At 33.3% G+C, this 17,892-nt stretch overlaps 1 protein-coding gene across 3 annotated transcripts in view; it reads right to left on the bottom strand.

Annotated features, from left to right (window-relative positions):
- Positions 1 to 17,892, bottom strand: part of sky (GTPase-activating protein skywalker) — a 151,624-nt gene that overhangs the window by 118,930 nt on the left and 14,802 nt on the right. For 2 of the 3 annotated variants that reach the window (XM_089104688.1, XM_089104690.1), the window contains exon 1: positions 16,284 to 16,337. The exons of the other annotated variant lie outside the window; for it this stretch is intronic. In XM_089104688.1, coding sequence (XP_088960814.1) covers positions 16,284 to 16,329 — 46 coding nt within the window. In that variant the 5' untranslated portion in view covers positions 16,330 to 16,337. Of the gene's footprint in view, positions 1 to 16,283; positions 16,338 to 17,892 lie in introns of those variants that run through there. 3 annotated transcript variants of the gene reach the window in all.

Genomic DNA, 17,892 nt, shown 5'->3' with positions numbered 1-17,892 from the left:
TAGTTAAGAGTTTGGTGTTTTACCTTAGAGTCTTAGCTTAGAGCTTTAGTTTAGTTTAGTTTTACTTATGAGTTTAGAGTTTTAGCTTAGAGTCGTATTTTAGAGTTTTTGTTAGAGTTCTAGTTTACTTTAGTTTTAGTTAAGAGTTTAGACTTTTTAGCTTATAGTAGTAGTTTATAGTTTTTAGTTGAAGTTCTAGTTTAGTTTAGAGTTTTAGCTTACACTTAGAGTTTTAATTAGAGTTCTAGTTTAGTTTAGTTTTAGTTAAGAGTTTAGAGTTTTAGCTTATAGTTTATAGTTTTAGCTTAGAGTCTTAGATTAGAGTTTTTGTTATATTTCTAGTTTAGTTTAGTTTTATTTAAGAGTTTAGAGTTTTAGCTTATATTCTTATCTTAGAGTTTTTGTTATAGTACTAGTTAATTTTATATATATTGAATAGTTTGGAGTTTTAAATTATATAATTATATTATAGTTTTATTTTAGTTTAGTTTTAGTTAACAGTTTAGAGTTTTAGCTTAGAGTCTCAGCTTAGAGTTTTTGTTAGAGTTTTAGTTTAGTTTTAGTTAAGAGTTTAGTGTTTTTAGCTTAGAGTCTTAGTTTAGAGTTTTTGTTGAAGTTCTAGTTTAGTTTAGTTTTAGTTTAGAGTTTTAGCTTAGACTTAGAGTTTTAATTAGAGTTCTAGTTTAATTTAGTTATAGTTAAGAGTTTAGAGTTTTTAGCTTAGAGTCTTAGCTTAGTTTAATTTAGAGTTCTAGTTTAGTTTAGTTTTAGTTAAGAGTTTAGTGTTTTACCTTAGAGTCATAGCTTAGAGTTTTAGTTAGAGTTCTAGTTTATTTTAGTTTTAGTTAAGAATTTAGAATTTTAGCTTAGTGTCATAGCTTAGATTTTTACTTAAAGTTATAGTTTGGTTAAGTTTTAGTTAAGTGTTTCGAGTTTTAGCTGAGTCTTAGCTTAGAGTTTTTGTTAGAGTTCTAGTTTAGTTTAGTTTTAGTTAAGAGTTTCGAGTTTTAAATTAGATTATTAGTTTAGAATTTTTGTTAGAGTTCTAGTTTAGTTTAATTTTAGTTAAGAATTTGATGTTTTACCTTTGAGTTTCAGTTAGAGTTCTAGTTTAGTTTACTTTTAGCTAAGAGTTTGATGTTTTACCATAGAATCTTAGCTTAGAGTTTTAGTTAGAGTTCTAGTTTAGTTTAGTTTTAGTTAAGAGTTTATAATTTTAGATTAGAGTCTTATCTTAGAGTTTTTGTTATAGTTCTATTTTATTTTATTTTTATTTAATATTTTAGAGTTTTTAGCTTAGAGTCTTAGCTTAGAGTTTTTGTTGAAGTTCTAGTTTAGTTTAGTTTTAGTTAAGATTTTATAGTTTTAGCTTCGAGTCTTATCTTAGAGATTTTATTAGAGTTCTAGTTTAGTTTAGTTTTATTTAATAGTTTAGTATTTTTAGATTATTTTATTATTTTAGAGTTTTTTGTTGAATTTATATTTTATTTTAGATTTTTAGATTAGAATTGGATTTTTAATTATAGTTCTATTTTAGTTTATTTTTATTTAAGAGTTAAGAGTTTTAGATTAGAGTCTTTGCTTAGAGTTTATGTTAGAGTTTAAGTTTAGTTTATTAATAGTTAAGATTTTAGAGTTATAGCTTAGAGTCTTAGCTTAGAGTTTTTGTTAGAGTTCTAGTTTAGTTTAGTTATAGTTAAGAGTTTGGAGTTTTACCTGATAAGACTTAGGTTAGAGTTTTAGTTTAGTTTAGTTTTACTTAAGAGTTTAGAGTTTTAGCTTAGAGTCTCAGCTTAGAGTTTTAGTTACATTTTTAGGTAATTGTTATCAGTCTTTCTATTAGAGTCCCATTTTACTGTTTTTTTTGAATTTATATTTTATCTTACTTTTAATCTAGAGTTTCAGCCTAGAATTAGAGTTTTAATTATATTTCTATTTGTGTTCAATATTAGATAGTGTTTTAGAGTTCGTAGCTTAGATTCATAGTTTAGTTGTATCTATAGTTCTAGTTTAATTTAGTTTTAGTTAAGAGTTTAGAGTTTTAACATATAGTATTATATTAGAGTTTTATTTAGATCTGAAGTTTATTTTAGTTAAAGTTCAGAATTTAGATTTTTATATTAGAGTCATAGGTTAGAGTTTTACTTAAAGTTACAGGTTGGTTAAGTTTTAGTTAAGAGTTTCGAGTTTTAGCTGAGTCTTAGCTTAGAGTTTTTGTTAGAGTTCTAGTTTAGTTAAGAGTTTAGAGTTTTATCATAGAGTCATAGCTTAGAGTCTTTGTTGAAGTAGAAGTTTAGTTTAGTCATAGTTAAGAATTTAGAGTTTTTAGATTAGAGTCTTAGCTTAGAGTTTTAATTAGAGTTCTAGTTTAGTTTTGTTTTAGTTAAGAGTTTAGAGTTTTATCTTAGAGTCTTAGTTTAGAGTTTTTGTTGAAGTTCTAGTTTAGTTTAGTTAAAAGTTTAGAGTTCTACTATAGAGTCTTAGCTTAGAGTTTTACTTAGAGTTGAAGTTTATTTTAGTTATATTTAATAGTTTTGAATTTTAGCTTGGAGTCTTATATTAGAGTTTTAGTTATAGTTCAAGTTTAGTTTAATTTTAGTTAAGAGTTTAGAGTTTTACCTTAAAGTCTTAGCTTAGAGTTTTATTTAGAGTCCTATTTTATTTTAGTTTTAGTTAAGAGTTTTGAGTTTTACCTTAAAGTCTTAGATTAGAGTTTTAGTTAGGCTTGAAGTTTCGTTTAGTTTAGTTATAGTTAATAGTTTATAGTTTTAGCCTAGAATCTTAGCTTAGAGATATAGTTAGAGTAATTGTTTAGTTTAGTTTTAGTTAAGAGTTATAGCTTAGAGGTTTAGCCTAGAATCTTAGCTTAGAGATTTAGTTAGAGTTGAAGTTTAGTCTAAACTAGCATAACCACAAAATTCCACAAAATTGCATGGAAATACCAAAACCATAGTTTAGATTCGGTTAGGTTAGCCGTTTGGTTACCCCCCGTTTAAGTTAGGTTATATTCGGTTCGCTTATCCTGACCCCTCAGGATAAGCCAACCTAATCTAACCTAACTTAAACGTGGAGAAACCAAACCTCTAACCTAACCTAAATTAAACTAGAACTTCAACAAAAACACTAAGCTAACACTCTAAGCTAAAAACTCTAAACTCTTAACTAAAACTAAACTAAACTAGAGCTCTAACAAAAACTCTAAGCTAAGACTCTAAGCTAAAAAACTCGAGACTCTTAACTATAACTAAACTGAAATAGAGCTCTAACTAAATCTCTAAGCTAAGACTCTAAGGTAAAACACTAAACTCTCAACTAAAACTAAACTAAACTAGAAACTAAACTAAACTAGAACTAAACTTCAACTCTAACAAAAACTCTAAGCTAAGACTCTAAGCTAAAACTCTAAACTATTAACTAAAACTAAACTAAACTAGAACTTCAACAAAAACTCTAAGCTAATACTCTAAACTAAAAACTCTAAACTCTTAACTAAAACTAAAATAAACTAGAACTCTAACAAAAACTCTAAGCTAAAATTCTAAACTCTTAAAGTACCAAGGACACCTAAAATGAAAACTAATTCTTTAAATTGGTCAAGTGCAAACTTACACAGCCATATACGTCTTAAATTAGTGTGAAAAACCGATAATTCATTTTTTAAGGAGAAAGATCACCTGTTTACGTAATGTATTCCAATACGAAAGTTCGTGGCCAATTACAAAAATATAGAACGTGTGCTGTTAAACAGCATAAAATGGCCAAAAAAAAAAAAAAATCAGCGTATAGCCTTAGAAAGTGTTGTTTTCTTGTATGTTCTGGGAAAACAGAAATCGGAACCTAGTTTAGCAAAGTTTTTTTCTTGGAAAAATACTTTTTAAGTAATGCTTATTGAAAAGAGCTTGGCTAGACTAGGCCTAGTCTTGATGTTACTAGGATTTTTGGCATTCCAGGATCTTTTGACCATGAAGCAGTGTAAAGGTAAACATTAATGATTCTAAAAGAAAGTATCAATATATAGGCTACCCTATTGGTAGTTTTGCAGACCTAATGACTTGCACTGATAGCCTACCTTATGTAGGCTAAGGTAAGACACCTAGTAGGCTGTGTGATTTTCTTGAATATTTTGATATAAATCCACCTCATAGTTACTATATAATAGTAGCATATACCTTTTATGCTTTTTTTATATTAGAAATACAAATTACTCAGGTGAGCACTGTTTGACTAGGCCTATTAAAGTCATTGGTTCTCTATACTCTAAGTAACAAATATTGTCATTTACTCTTATATACAAAGCACTATAAAATCAAAAACAATAGGCAATATTGTGTTTCCTTTAAACATGGAGAATGATATAAAGTCTTCTGTATGACTTTTTAAACATCAAATTATTATAGAGAAACATGAATAAAGTTATACAGAATGCTTTTGGTTTTCTTATTGAATATATGATCCACTAAAATGTCATACAAAAGAAATTACATTACCCCACTGATACATAGTGAAAACAACTAAGTGATACAGATGGCCTTTCATAGTTCCAATTGCAGTTCAGGCAACTTGGTGGTCACATATCAATCCTAAAACTTAGTCAACCTACCTGAGAGTTTATGTGGCCAGGAAAATTAGGCTTAGGATGCTTCTTCATGAGCAAGTTCCATAGACATTGTCTGTTGTGAGTCAGCCCAAAAGTCTTAGTCATCTCTATTGTAATTCAAGCAGACTTTCTAAGTAGGCCTGACCGCCTAGAGTCTAAGGCATTTTGACCATGTTTTAGGATTAACATGACCACTAAGTCACCTGGACTTGCAGTCCGCAGTCAGAAAACTCAATCTATAAGCCAAGACAGTTACACTAAAACAGAATTAATTGAAAATTGGTTGACTGAAAAGTTTCCTGGCCTTGTGTGCAAACAAGTGGCATAGGGTCTACCTGCCTAAAGTCTTAGACAGGCAACCCAGTTTATAAGCTCAGACAGTTACACTAACACAAAATTCATTCAAAATTGGTTGACCCAACAAGTTGCCTGGATTTGCAGGTAAACAAGTGACATAAGGTCTGCCTGCCTATAGTCTCATGCAAGGGCAGCTGAGTTTTAGGACTAGCATATGAACATCAAATTGCCTGGACTCACAGACAAACCAGCAACAATAATAATAATCGATTTTGGCTGTATATTTGCACATTAGGAGGGTGGGGATAAAACATAGCATATAATAAATACATAACCTAAACTAACCTAGGTACCTTTTTTCCTCCTAAACCCCAAAAAACTAAAGCTTGAATACAGTTCCTGGAGTGAGAAACCCCTTGTTTATAGAGCATAAGATAGGAAATTAGTGGGTAGTGTTATCTGTTCGGAGATATTATGTAATCAATTGACAAAAACCATAAAACAGACATAAAGTGATGTTGTCATCCAAGAAAAACAACAAATAAATTGACCGACACTCATAACCATCCAGAAAACATCCATCAAAGTGAGAAAAATCCTGTTTTTCCATTCTCACTGACAAAAACCATAAAAATAGACATAATTTGATGTTGACATCCATGAAAAGCAACAAATAAATTGACAGACACTCATAACCGTCCAAGAAACATCCATAAAAGTGAGAAAATCCTGTTTTTTTATTCTCATTGACAAAAACCATAAAACATCCATAAATTGATGTTGACATCCATGAAAAACATCAAATAAATTGACCAACACTCATAATCGTCCAAGAAACATCCATAAAAGTGTCAAAATTCCTGTTTTTTCAAGTGAAAAAAATTCCGTTTTTTTATTCTCAGTGAGAAAACCATCTCCCTAGGGACTCTATGCCCATATATGGTGTGCTGTAACGATCTCCTGAGGCCTTTCTACTGATACCACAGCAAAGTGGCGTTTTCAGCCATTTTGTTCCACTAAACGACAATTTTAGCCCAAAGTATGCCAAAAACAATCCTTAAAATTACCAGAAAAGAACAGGAAGCTTTTCACTTTCAGAGACAGGAAGCTTTTCAGCTTCAGAGACAAAAATGCCGCGCAGTGGCGCATTCGTTCTAGTTCACATAGAATAAACGGTTAATATACACATAGTTACAAAAGGTGGAGATTGGGAAGGGGAGGGGGAGTCATGAGTACCGCCAGGAAACTTAACGAGGGGGGGGGGGTAAGATCTACGTACCAGGAGTATTTTTTGCCAATGTTTAAATGGTAATATATCCCGTTTTTCTAATTGTATACAATAATTAATGGCTTCTTGTTTTCCAGGGACATTGCCTTCCCCCACTAGACTGAGAGATGCCGTAGACAAAGTTTTAAGAGAAGAGCAATGAGGTTTTAGAAAAGGTAGAGGATGCGTCGACCAAATTTTCTCTCTTAGGTTAGTAATTTAGATGTACCTGAGTTGTCAAACACCTTTGTCCCTGTGTTTTATAGATTACGAGCAAGAGTTTTATTTTGCTGATAGAAGAGCTTTGGCGTAGGTTGTATCCTTGTATGGTGTACTAAGCAAATACATTAAAGTAATTAGTGGTATGTACGAGAATAACACTGCTGCGGTTAAGGTAGGAAATGAGGTTAGCAGCTAGTTTTATATTAAATCAAGAGTTAAGCAGGGTTGTGTTCTATCCCCTTTGTATGGATTATTTTCATGGACTTTGTTTTAAGGAGCACAGGAAAGGCAATGGGAGACCACGGAATCAAATGAGGAGGAAAAAGTCTCCTGGACTTGGATTATGCTGATGATTTAAGCATCCTAGATGAAAGTGTGAACAAAATGAAAGAAGTTTTAGAGGTTTTGCGAGTTCAGGGTGCTAGAATTGGTTTGAAAATTAATGTTAGGAAGACTAAGTCACTAAGGCTAGGAATAAGTGAAGATGAAAAGGTGACGTTGGGTAATGAAAAGATTGATCAGGTGGGCAGCTTCACTTCACTTCAGCTTCAGCTTCACAGTGAAGATGTTAAAAATAGAATAGCCAAGGCTCAGGGTGTTTTTTCACAGTTAAAAAAAAGTCTGGAAGAATAGGAAGATAAGTCTGGAAGAATAGGAAGATGCAAACCAAGTTTAGAATATTAGAAGCTACAGTGATGACAGTGGTCAAATATGGCTCTGAAGCATGGACGCTCCGAAAAGCGGATGAAGATTTGCTAGATGTTTTCCAGAGAAATTGCTTAAGGATTGTTCTGGGTACCCGGCTGACTGACCGTATTTCAAACAATAGGCTATACGAAAAATGTGGTTTACCGCTCTCTAGGGCTATAATGAAAGAAAGGTTGAGGTGGTTAGGGCACGTTGTGCGGATGAAGGATGAAAGATTGCGGAAGATTGTTTTTTTTAGCTAACCGTCTAGGGCTAAACGGAAAGCAGGTCGTCCCCGTCCGAGGTGGGAGGACGTCATAAAGAAAGATTTAAAGGAAATGAGAACTTCGTGGACGGGTGTAAAAAGGGAGGCTTTGAATAGATTGAGGTGGAGGAGGAGCGTACGTAGCTGTGTTGGCCTCAGGCGGCTTGGTGCTGCGGTGAGTTGTTAGTAGTAGTAGTAGTAGTAGTAGTAGTATATGACAAATTGCCTAATTTTAGAAATAGGAATGTAACTCCCCAAAAAAGATTAAGATCATTATGGAAATTATAAAACGAAATTCAATATGATTCAAAGAACATACTGAAATTTAGATTTTGATCTACAAAATAGGAAATTTCTTCCTTTCTTTATGAAGTGAATGAATATTCAAATGACTATGGACTTAACCTCTGATGAATATATATATATATATATATATATATATAATATATATATATATATATATATATATATATATATATATATATATATATATATATATATATATATATATATATATATATATATATATATATATATATATATATATATATATATATATATATATATATATATATATATTTTCTTTATGAAGTGAATGAATATTCAAATGACTATGGACTTAACCTCTGATGAATATATATATATATATATATATATATATATATATATATATATATATATATATATATATATATATATATATATATATATATATATATATATATATAATATATATATATATATATATATATATATATATATATATATATATATATATATATATATATATATATATATATATATATATATATATATATATATATATATATATATATATATATATATATATATATATATATATATATACTTTATTTCGAAAGTAAACCCACTAAATGATCTCTATTTCTCGAAACATTCCTGCGAAAAAGTAAAAATTTAATTTTAAAAGTTACGTTTATCCCACCTCGCAATTGTGGTAACCCTGGGTATACTAGCAAAAACGAACAGAAATTAAATAAAAAAAAACAAGCTGTTTCCGGTAAAAGTAAAGAGCAACATTAAAACTTAAACGGACAGAAATTGTTCCGTATATGAAGGGACTGCCCCTTCCTCTGCCCTTCTCTCATTAAGGAAAAGTTTGAGTTTTTGTCAGGATTCTTTAAAAGGCAACTGCTCAAAAACACGGACTGTTTAATTCAAACAAGAAGTAATTTTGCCAGCTTTCCCGACAAAAGCGCTGCAGCAGCAATACTTTGGCTTGTTTCTCATCCATCGATTAGACGCAGGGGCGGATCCAGGATTTTTTTTAGGGGGGGGCAAAATAGGTTGATCCGATAAACTTGCGTTAGGAGCAAGTTTATTTAACGCAAACTTGCGTTAATTCAGTAACTTACACTACTTTTGACTACGTTAGGGGGCGCGCGCCCCCTTGCCCCCTGGATCCGCCACTGATTAGACGCCCTATTTGTTAAACCCTCAAAACTGTTACAATATTAAGTTCCAAGAAGCATTTCTTCTTTAAAAGAAAATAGTTCCTTTGAGATGGTCTCAAAACACCCAATTTTGCTTAAAGTCAGCTTAATTTTCTATTTCCCGACACTCAACCAATGTTATAACTTAAATATACACCAAGCATAAAATCTACTACAGAATTTACAAGCTTAGTTTAATGTTCCTCAGAACAAAAGCTTTTTTTAAAGAACCCTCTTTCAATTTGTATGTGCTTTTATATTTACTACACTCATTAGTGTTGACTTGGGCGCCAGTTATAGATTGCGAAGAATCTGAATGGGGGAGGGGGGCTTCAAATGAAGAGGTTGGATGCGCGTTTCAAATTTATGTGTGGAGTTTATCGGCACTTTGGATTAATGTTGTTCTAGATGGCAAATACTGTGTTCTAAATAACAAATTTCGTCTTAAAACAAGCACAGGTTAAATACAGACAAAGAAGATATTGTAAAAACTAGCTTTTAAAATTTACATTACATTATACTAAAAATAACTGGCAATAACAACTTAAATTCTGCCAAATGTTTACATAGTGACATAATTATAAACCCAGCAAGAGAAATTCTTGTCCTTGATATGGGGAAACATTTACTCCCCCTCCAAAGTTTTTTTTTTGAAACTTGCGTCTTTACATAAGATCACACAACAGTAATAGCTTTCAGCAAAGGCCGAAAGTGGTTTTATAAAAAATGTAAGCAAATGACGCAAAATAACCATGGCCATAACCGGCGTAATAATTTGCCAAAAGGGGTTAATTAATCAAGACGACAAAAGTCACGTAAAACCTGAATATCTTGATTGAAATTCTGCGCATTTTTCACATAGACTTTTGCCTCTGGCTATACTATGGGATTGTTTAAGCGGTCATAAAGGAAGTTTGAAAGAGGTACCTACAAATCCGGTCCGCCATGCCACAAAAACTAGATGCATAAAACCACGTGACTAAGATGCAAATGCTTTAAAAGGTATTTATGGAGTAGCAACTGCTATTGAAGGAGACAACGGTTATTCTAAGTTGTTACTCCAGGCACGTACATTGGTTTTTGTTTCGAATAAGCCCCAGCATTTAGGGCGAGGGGTACAGTTTTGCAACAACAACAAAAAAAAAATTCTAGATAATGTTTTTTTTTAATAGCATAATCATAGAATTCTAGCTATTTGCTATTTTACAAAGTAGCGGAGTTAAGTTTATGAAACTTTCAGGAACTGATCCAGAGTCTAAAGTATGTCCGGAGAGATATTTGAAGTATAAAAGTCCGAACCTCCCCCGCCCCCACCGTCCTAAGGGGCATTGACATTCAACAAACTTTCAGCTGTAAAACCGAAACTTTCATAAATAAACCTACACCACAAACAAGGTCCACGGAAAGTGTATTATGCCATATAGATTTTCTAATTTTTAATTTGTAAATTTCAAGATTTTGGGAAAATGTATTTTAACAAGGACGTCGCTTTAGAGGAGGTAGTAAAAGTTTCTTTTTTTGCGTTAATTACGTGTTTATTAATAAATACGTCCTTAATTGATTAAAAAACGAAATAGTTTAAATGACCGGCTCATATCCAATAGAATTGTATTAAGTAATTTTTCTATGGTTAAGACAGGTATATGACCTGTTTATGTACAACTGTCTCAGCCTTAGAAATGGGGAAGGGATAGATACATGAGCTAGAAAACACCTTTCCGGGGGATAATTTAGGCTCTGAATTCATTCCGCTCGTTCTCCTAGCTCTACTATTTTCTAACATAGTGAAAAGTCTATAGGCCTAATACAGAATTTTACTAAAAATGATAAAAAGGTAAATTATAGAGAAAATACAAGAGATTATGCAATCAGTCGTAAACATATCGATATTTCAAGAGAACTGGATCCGAATACATTACAAAATACGTGCCTGAGTTAAACTACATAGAAACAAACTTGTATTGAAAAGAAGAAGCCAAAAAGAAAAAGAATAAAAAACGAAAGCAAAATGGAGAAGAAAAAGAAGAAGAATTTATCGGTCAAACGTGTTGATAGTTAACTTAATTTAGACACTGTTACTTGTGGTTACAAAACTTATCGACTAGCGCTAATTAAAAAAAGTTAATCAAAATTCAAAACGATCCTCAAAGTCATAGCCAAAGAACCGTTCTGAAGAAGCACCCTACTAATCGAGAGGGGAGGGGGCTGGCCACAGTGACATTTTTCTAGCCACTTTGTGGCTTAAATAGTAAATAAAAAGATCAATATTCCACAGTTCATACATCAAGCCACCCCCTGGCTAACCAACTTACCCATTCTTCAAGTCATACCGTGCTAACCTTACAACGTCCTGATTTACTAAAAGGAGCAAAAGGAATTGACGCTCTTAAGAATATTAAACAAATAAAAAGTTTTTTTTTCAAATGAAATTGAAGAGCCACATTAAAATTTAAAACGATAAGAAAATATTCTGTATATGAGGTGGTGTTCCCTCCCACAACCCTCTGCTCTTTACGCTAAAGTTTTATTGTGCTTTAGAAACATTCCTGGTACTTGTATGATATACGTCCTGCCTAATGTTCTTCTAAAATGTTTCTCCGACACTCAATCCTAATGAAATACAACAAATTAAGATAAAAATATAGTACTTTAGAAACAAATTTGGGCTATATATTCGTACACTCGGGGGGGGGGGGTAAAGTATAGCGGGTCTGCATGCCTAATGTGTTAGGTACAAATATTCTGAATATTGTGAAGTAAGAATTGTTTTCTAACTTCACACTGTCCAAATACTTTACACCCACCCACCCACCCCCCACTCCAAAAGTGCAAATATATAGTCCAAATTATATATTTTCAATCTATTCTGTCACTTCTGTTAGTCTTGTCTCGCGCTAAGCTGAAAGAAATTAACGAAAAAAAAAACAGTTTCTATAATGCGTCGAACAACTTGAGAGGTAAGGCGTTTATCATACAAGTGTCATATTCCGTTTCATCAAGTTTTTTTCTTACCCATCAAAAGTTACGCGCCTGAGAAAATTTGCCTGATTTTCGAAAATAAGGGGAAACATCCCCCTAAAAGTCATAGAACCTTAATGAAAATCACACCAACAGATTCAGCGTATCAGAGAACCCTAATGTAGAGGTTTCAAGCCTTTTCTGCAAAAATGTGAAATTTTGAATTTTTTGCCAGGAGAAAAGATCACGGATGCATGTTTATTTCTTGTTTTTTTCCCCATGGGTGATAGTATCGACGCAGTGGTCCAAGAATATCCCGCAAGGGCTCATTCAACCGGAAATTAAAAATTCTAGTCACCTTTTTAAGCGACTAACAAAAATAGAGGGCAACTAGGCCCCCTCCCACGCTCATTTTTTCCATAAAGTCACCCGATCAAAATTTTGATATAGCCATTTTATTCAGCATGGTCGAAAAATATATTAACTATGTCTTTGAGAATGATTAATCACCTACAGTCCCCGAGAAAAGGGCTACAAGTTTTGAACCTTGTCAAATCTTAACATATGGCATTGGTTATTGAGAAACATACAAACTTTTTAAGGGGGACTTTTTCTGGTAGTGAGGGGGGGGTCGGTTACGTGGGAGGATCTTTCCATGGAAGAATTTTTCATGGGAGAAGAGACATTGCTATGAAGAGGGCGCTGGATTTCCCAGCATTATTTAAAAAACGATCAGAAATTAAATAAAAAAAAAAAAATTCAACTGAAAGTAAGGAGCAACATCAAAACTTAAGACGAACAGAAATTATTACGTATATGATTTGGTTCACCCCCTAGTCAATACCTCGTTCTTTACGCTAAAGCTTTTTAGTACCTTCATAAGAGTTATTTATTCTAATTAGCGGTCTTTGTGATTGATGGGTCATTTTTAAAGAATTGGAACAAAATTCAAACTTTAGCGGAAAGAGTGAGGTATTGACAAGGGGACGAACGCCCTAATATACATATTAAAAATATATGAAGACAGAAGTTCGTTACGTAAGTTACGTATATTTATTACTAATAAAAACGTTCGTGAATAAAACTAAAGAACTTTCGAGAAAGCTATTTAACCAAAAAAAGTAAAATTAATATGCAAGTTTCGTTTTAATTATTCATGTACGGTGAGCCAAAATCAAAACCTGCATTAATTCAAAAACGTTCAGAAATGAAATAAAAAAAACAAGTTTTTTTAAACTGAAAGTTAGGAGTGACATTAAAACATAAAATGAACAGAAATTATTCTGTATATGAAAGGGGCTGTCCCCTCTTCAGCGCCTCGCTCTTTACGCTAAAGTTTTACGCGCTCTCACAACTCTATTTTTTAAAATAATAAAAAAAAAACTTTAGCGTAAAGAACGAGGTGTTGAGGAGGGGACAGCCCCTTTCATACACGGAATAATTTCTGTTCGTTTTAAGTTTTAATGTCGCTCCTTACTTTCAGTTAAAAAAAACTTGTTGTTTTTTTTTTAATTTAGTAACAAGTGACTAAAGCGATCAAAAGGATTTGAAAAATATGAATGGCAGAAGATTAACCAGGTGGAACTTGAAACTGAGTTCAATTTGCGAATGAAAGAACACAGCAGCAAAGTAGGAGATAGAATGTACTTGAAAAAATGAATGGCACTTTTTAAGGCTTCAGGCATCCCCAGACTTAGAAAGATCAACCGACACTACTTAATTATATATATTATGCCATTATTAAAGCGCGTCATTTGCATTTTACAGAATGCAATTTTTAATTCGGGCAGTGTGTTTTTGTTTTTCATAACATCAATAACAATACAACAACAACAACAACAAAAATTATATGGTACTTATCTGTTATAACGACCCCACTCAAGTTCTTCATCCATTGACGCACTGTAGAACCGGTTTCATTCGCTAGCTTCTTTCAGCTTAGCGTGAGACAAGACAAAGACAAGTGACAGAATAGATGGGAAATATATAATTTAGGCTATATATTTGCACATTCGGGCGTAGGGTGGGTGGGGGTAAAGTATTTAGACAGTGTGAAGTTAAGAAAACAATTCTTACTTCATAATATGCACAATAATTGTACCTAACCCATTTTGTAGGCAGACCCACTATAATTTACCTCTCCCCCCCCCCCCTAATATGCAAATATATAGCTCAAATTTGTTTCTGAAGTATTATATTTTCCTAATACTTTAGTACATTTAATTGGGAGTAACCTAATTTCACTTCTTGAGTTAGGTCGCTATAACAGATAAGTACCAATTATTTTTCAAGGCTAATCAAAGTTCACAAATACTAATGGTGCCATCTGACCCCTTCCGTCCCTCTCAAAACCTCTAAACGGTTTCAATGTCATTCGCATTCCATTAATCTTGCAGCAGTAAGTATATGTATTTTGAACTGTGCGATCTTTTTTTTTGAGAACATTGACAACAACAACAAAAAAAGAAGAGAGAAAATAACTGCAATGACCAAGATTACTGAAAAGAGCTAATGAAGATCCTAGAGTGGATGTTTAGTTTATAATGATATTTATTTCTGGAAGTCCCAGCAATTTTGGATTCATTAACACTATCAAATAAAATATGGTTGATATACTTTATTTTCGCTAATGCAAAAATGCCGCTCTGGCCTTTACAAAGATTGTGGGGGGGCTTAGCATTACTCCAATTTGTGATAATTTCGGTTATTTTAAGTTTACTCATTAATTAGGAATTTATTTATGAATAAATAAATTCAGTTTAAGATTCAATATCCATAAAATGAATTTATTTTTGCTCGTCTTTGGTTTAACGGGCCGTAGAACGTTCAGTTTCTAATCAAATGAGCTCCCTCTCAAGCTTCTTTGACCACCCCTTCCATACGAGGTGAGTGAAGGAAAAGGGTTTCGCTCCTTTTCTGACCCTTTGTTAGGCCTTATTTTTAGAGGTGCCAATATTGTTTTTTCCTTCTACATTGGCATTCACTTAGCTCATGGACTTAAGGATACAAGTTCGATCAGGAAACAAATTCTTAGCTCCTTTTTGAACCCCATTATCAGGGGCCTTTGAAAAAATATATTTGTAGATTAGGTTCCTTTGGCTTAGTACTTACTGCTGCAAGATTCAAACTGATCAGCGACAAAATTTCTTAGCCCGTTTTATTCCCCTGAACACCCAGTATTATCCGGGTCTTTTGACCCGGATAATAGTCCCTGAAAGTTTGAAGCCAATCGCACGCCCAAGATCAGACGTGCCTCCCTTTATTAATTATAAAACCAACATGTCATCAATAGGCAATCTACATGGAAGGTGCATGGCTCTTTACTTGGCTCTAGGCTGATTCTTCCCGCAGACAATTTCCCCCATAAAACCCCCCTCCTGCACGGAAAACTCTCCCCACATGTAAAATTGAACCTCCAAAGGGAAAGGAAGACAAATAAAAGAATGAAGAAAGAAAGGGATTTTGGAATATATTGTCAATATTCCATAATATAGGTAAAATATAAGGTGTGGAACATCCTATAGTGTTTATGTTTTTCTCGTGTTTTTGGAGTTTGGGGTTGAATTATCATAGCAGGCTAAGATAATGGTTAAGGAAAATAATTTGAAAATGTGAAATTAGTTTCAACTGTAGAAGGATTGCCATAGGGTGGAAGTGCACAGAGATAACAGGCTGTGAGTAAGAAGTACGAGTAATTATTTCCCTTAGACTTGGTCTGTAATCGACATCTATAGTACATGATACCAGTTCACCCCCTTGCAATCGAGAACGAATCCACTATGTATACATCAGAAAGTTTTCCCGTCTGGAGTACCTTTAAGGGGCGTTTTTTGCTTCTTCTTTTTTAGAGTAATTTGAATATAATGAAGTCAAACTCCAATACAGAACCAAGGCAATATCCAAGTAATGGGTTGGGATATGACCCCCCCCCCCCAAAAAAAAAAATGTTATCTGACTCTTAAAAACGTAACAAAATGAACATTAACAAATTTTTGATGTTTTTTTAAGTTTATTTTTTGCCCCCCCCCCCGAAAAAATTCTTTTGTAAACACCCCCCTCCCCCGGAAAAAAAAATCTGGAAAAGGTCCTGGACAAAACCAAGCAAATGTAAAATGTACACAACTCCTTATTTCAAATCAACAAGCAGATTACATTCTTAAATCTTTATCAAACCCTGATATAACAACTCACCCCCCTCCCCCAAAAAAACTAAAAAAAAAAGAATTAAACGAATTAAAGAATATAAAGATAAATACTATAGGATATTACAACCATGTATTCTATCAACATTTTGGAATAGCCTATAGGCAGAATATTCAGTTCCTCTATCAACGCCGTTACAACTGACCCCATTAGAAGGAGGGAGCTTGAATCAATTGTAGCGGTAGCGACTATTATATTTGGATAGAGCACTGAATGGGAAACCGACCGTTTTTTTTTCCTATTTAATTTCTATCCTGTACCATAAATTTACTTAAGCAACAACATTTACCAGTTTAAAGGATGCAAAATTCTTACCCTCAAAAACGCTATCCTTGTACATTTTTTCTTCCATTAACAACATCACCTCGAACTAGCACTAAGATCAGCTAAAAAGCTACTAATTGAATTTCAGCGAAGAGCCTATGAAGCTTATTTAAAACAGAACTTTACCATAAAAACGAGTCCCAGTGACGTCATTAAGGCAATATTATGGAGAATGGACTGTGAACAAATTGGTAAATCAGCTTTATTTGCTGTATGTATATTTATCGTTTTAACTGATAAGGCTTTCAAATTTACCCCAAGACAATGGGAACCTTCCATTCATAAAACATTTTGAGGACGCTGACATCGGTGGCGCCAATCGGGAGGGGGGATTAGGCAAGGAAAGGGAGATTTACCTCCCTAGATTTCGAAAATGCCCTTTCCTGGTGTTTTTATAGAAAATACCTTTTTTGTATTTTCACTGAAAAAAATCGAAAAAATTGCATCCCCCAAGATTTAATTTATATACTCTGCCTTCTCTCAATATTTTTGTGACGTCAACTTTTTCTTGGCAATGAACAAGAATTAAATATCAACGTTTTTCAATAGCTAGCAAAATCCTAAATAACGAGTGTACGAAACGGCGTGTATGAGGCAAACCAGGTCCTCTCACAGTTTCAACGATTTTCTCACATCATTTCCAAATTTTTCATACTACTTACGCTGTTTTTTCCTTCTATTTTTGCACTCCTCCCCCCCCCGCCCCCCAAAAAAATAAAAGTGTCCATTATAAAGAATTATTTTGCCTATACGGTACCCAAGGCCGTATCCAGGGGGATTGGGTGTTTAAACCTCCTGCCTGAAATTTTAGCCCGACTAGGAAAATGTGACAAAAATGCATATAAACAAATTCGTGATGGGTTTTTAGAGTTTTTTTATTTGTAACCCCCTCCCCCGAAAAAATCCTAGATATGGTTTTACCTATACCGTACCTAAGCACCCATATTTTCTACTGGTTCCAAATTAGCAACATTTTCCAAATTAGCAGCAGCTTATTCGTAAGTATCGGCATTACATTAACACTTTTGGTTGACTTGAAGCACTATCTTTCAACGAACCAGGACCCTTCAAACTTTATACTAAAAAAAAAAAAAGCTAACACCATCAGGACAAACATGATAATATTGACTAAGCGGTGTCTGACCAATTCCCCCAGAAAGTTCCCCCACGGGAAATCTCCTGCGCAAAAGTTTTCTGGGTATTCCCCCATGCAGACACATGTTCTTTGGAAAATCCCTTAGATATATAATTGAGCCTGCCAAAGGGAAAATAAGACAAATATAAAGAATGGATAAAGGAAGACATTCGGAATAGGTTCTATTTACATTCCACAATATAAGCAGAATATATGGTTCTGTCTATCTTAATTTTTCTTGGTTCTGATTTGTAGTTTGACACCATGTTATTGAAACAAAAAAAAAAAAAAACGACGCCTCTTTAAGGTACTTCAGACGGGAAGAACTTCTGATGTACGCCTAGTGGATGTGCTCTTAATCGCATTGAGTGAAATCGTATCATGCACCATAGATGTCGGTGCCAAACCAAGTCCACAGAAAGTAATTACTCGTACTTCTTAGTTCCGGCCTGTTATCTGTGTGCA

This window comes from Artemia sp. Qi Xiang Cuo, chromosome 18, assembly GCF_049724085.1.
Source record: "Artemia sp. Qi Xiang Cuo chromosome 18, ASM4972408v1, whole genome shotgun sequence".
NCBI classification, from domain to species: domain Eukaryota; kingdom Metazoa; phylum Arthropoda; class Branchiopoda; order Anostraca; family Artemiidae; genus Artemia; species Artemia sp. Qi Xiang Cuo.
Note: the sequence above shows the minus strand (reverse complement) of the source record. Positions and strands in the feature narration are given on the sequence as shown.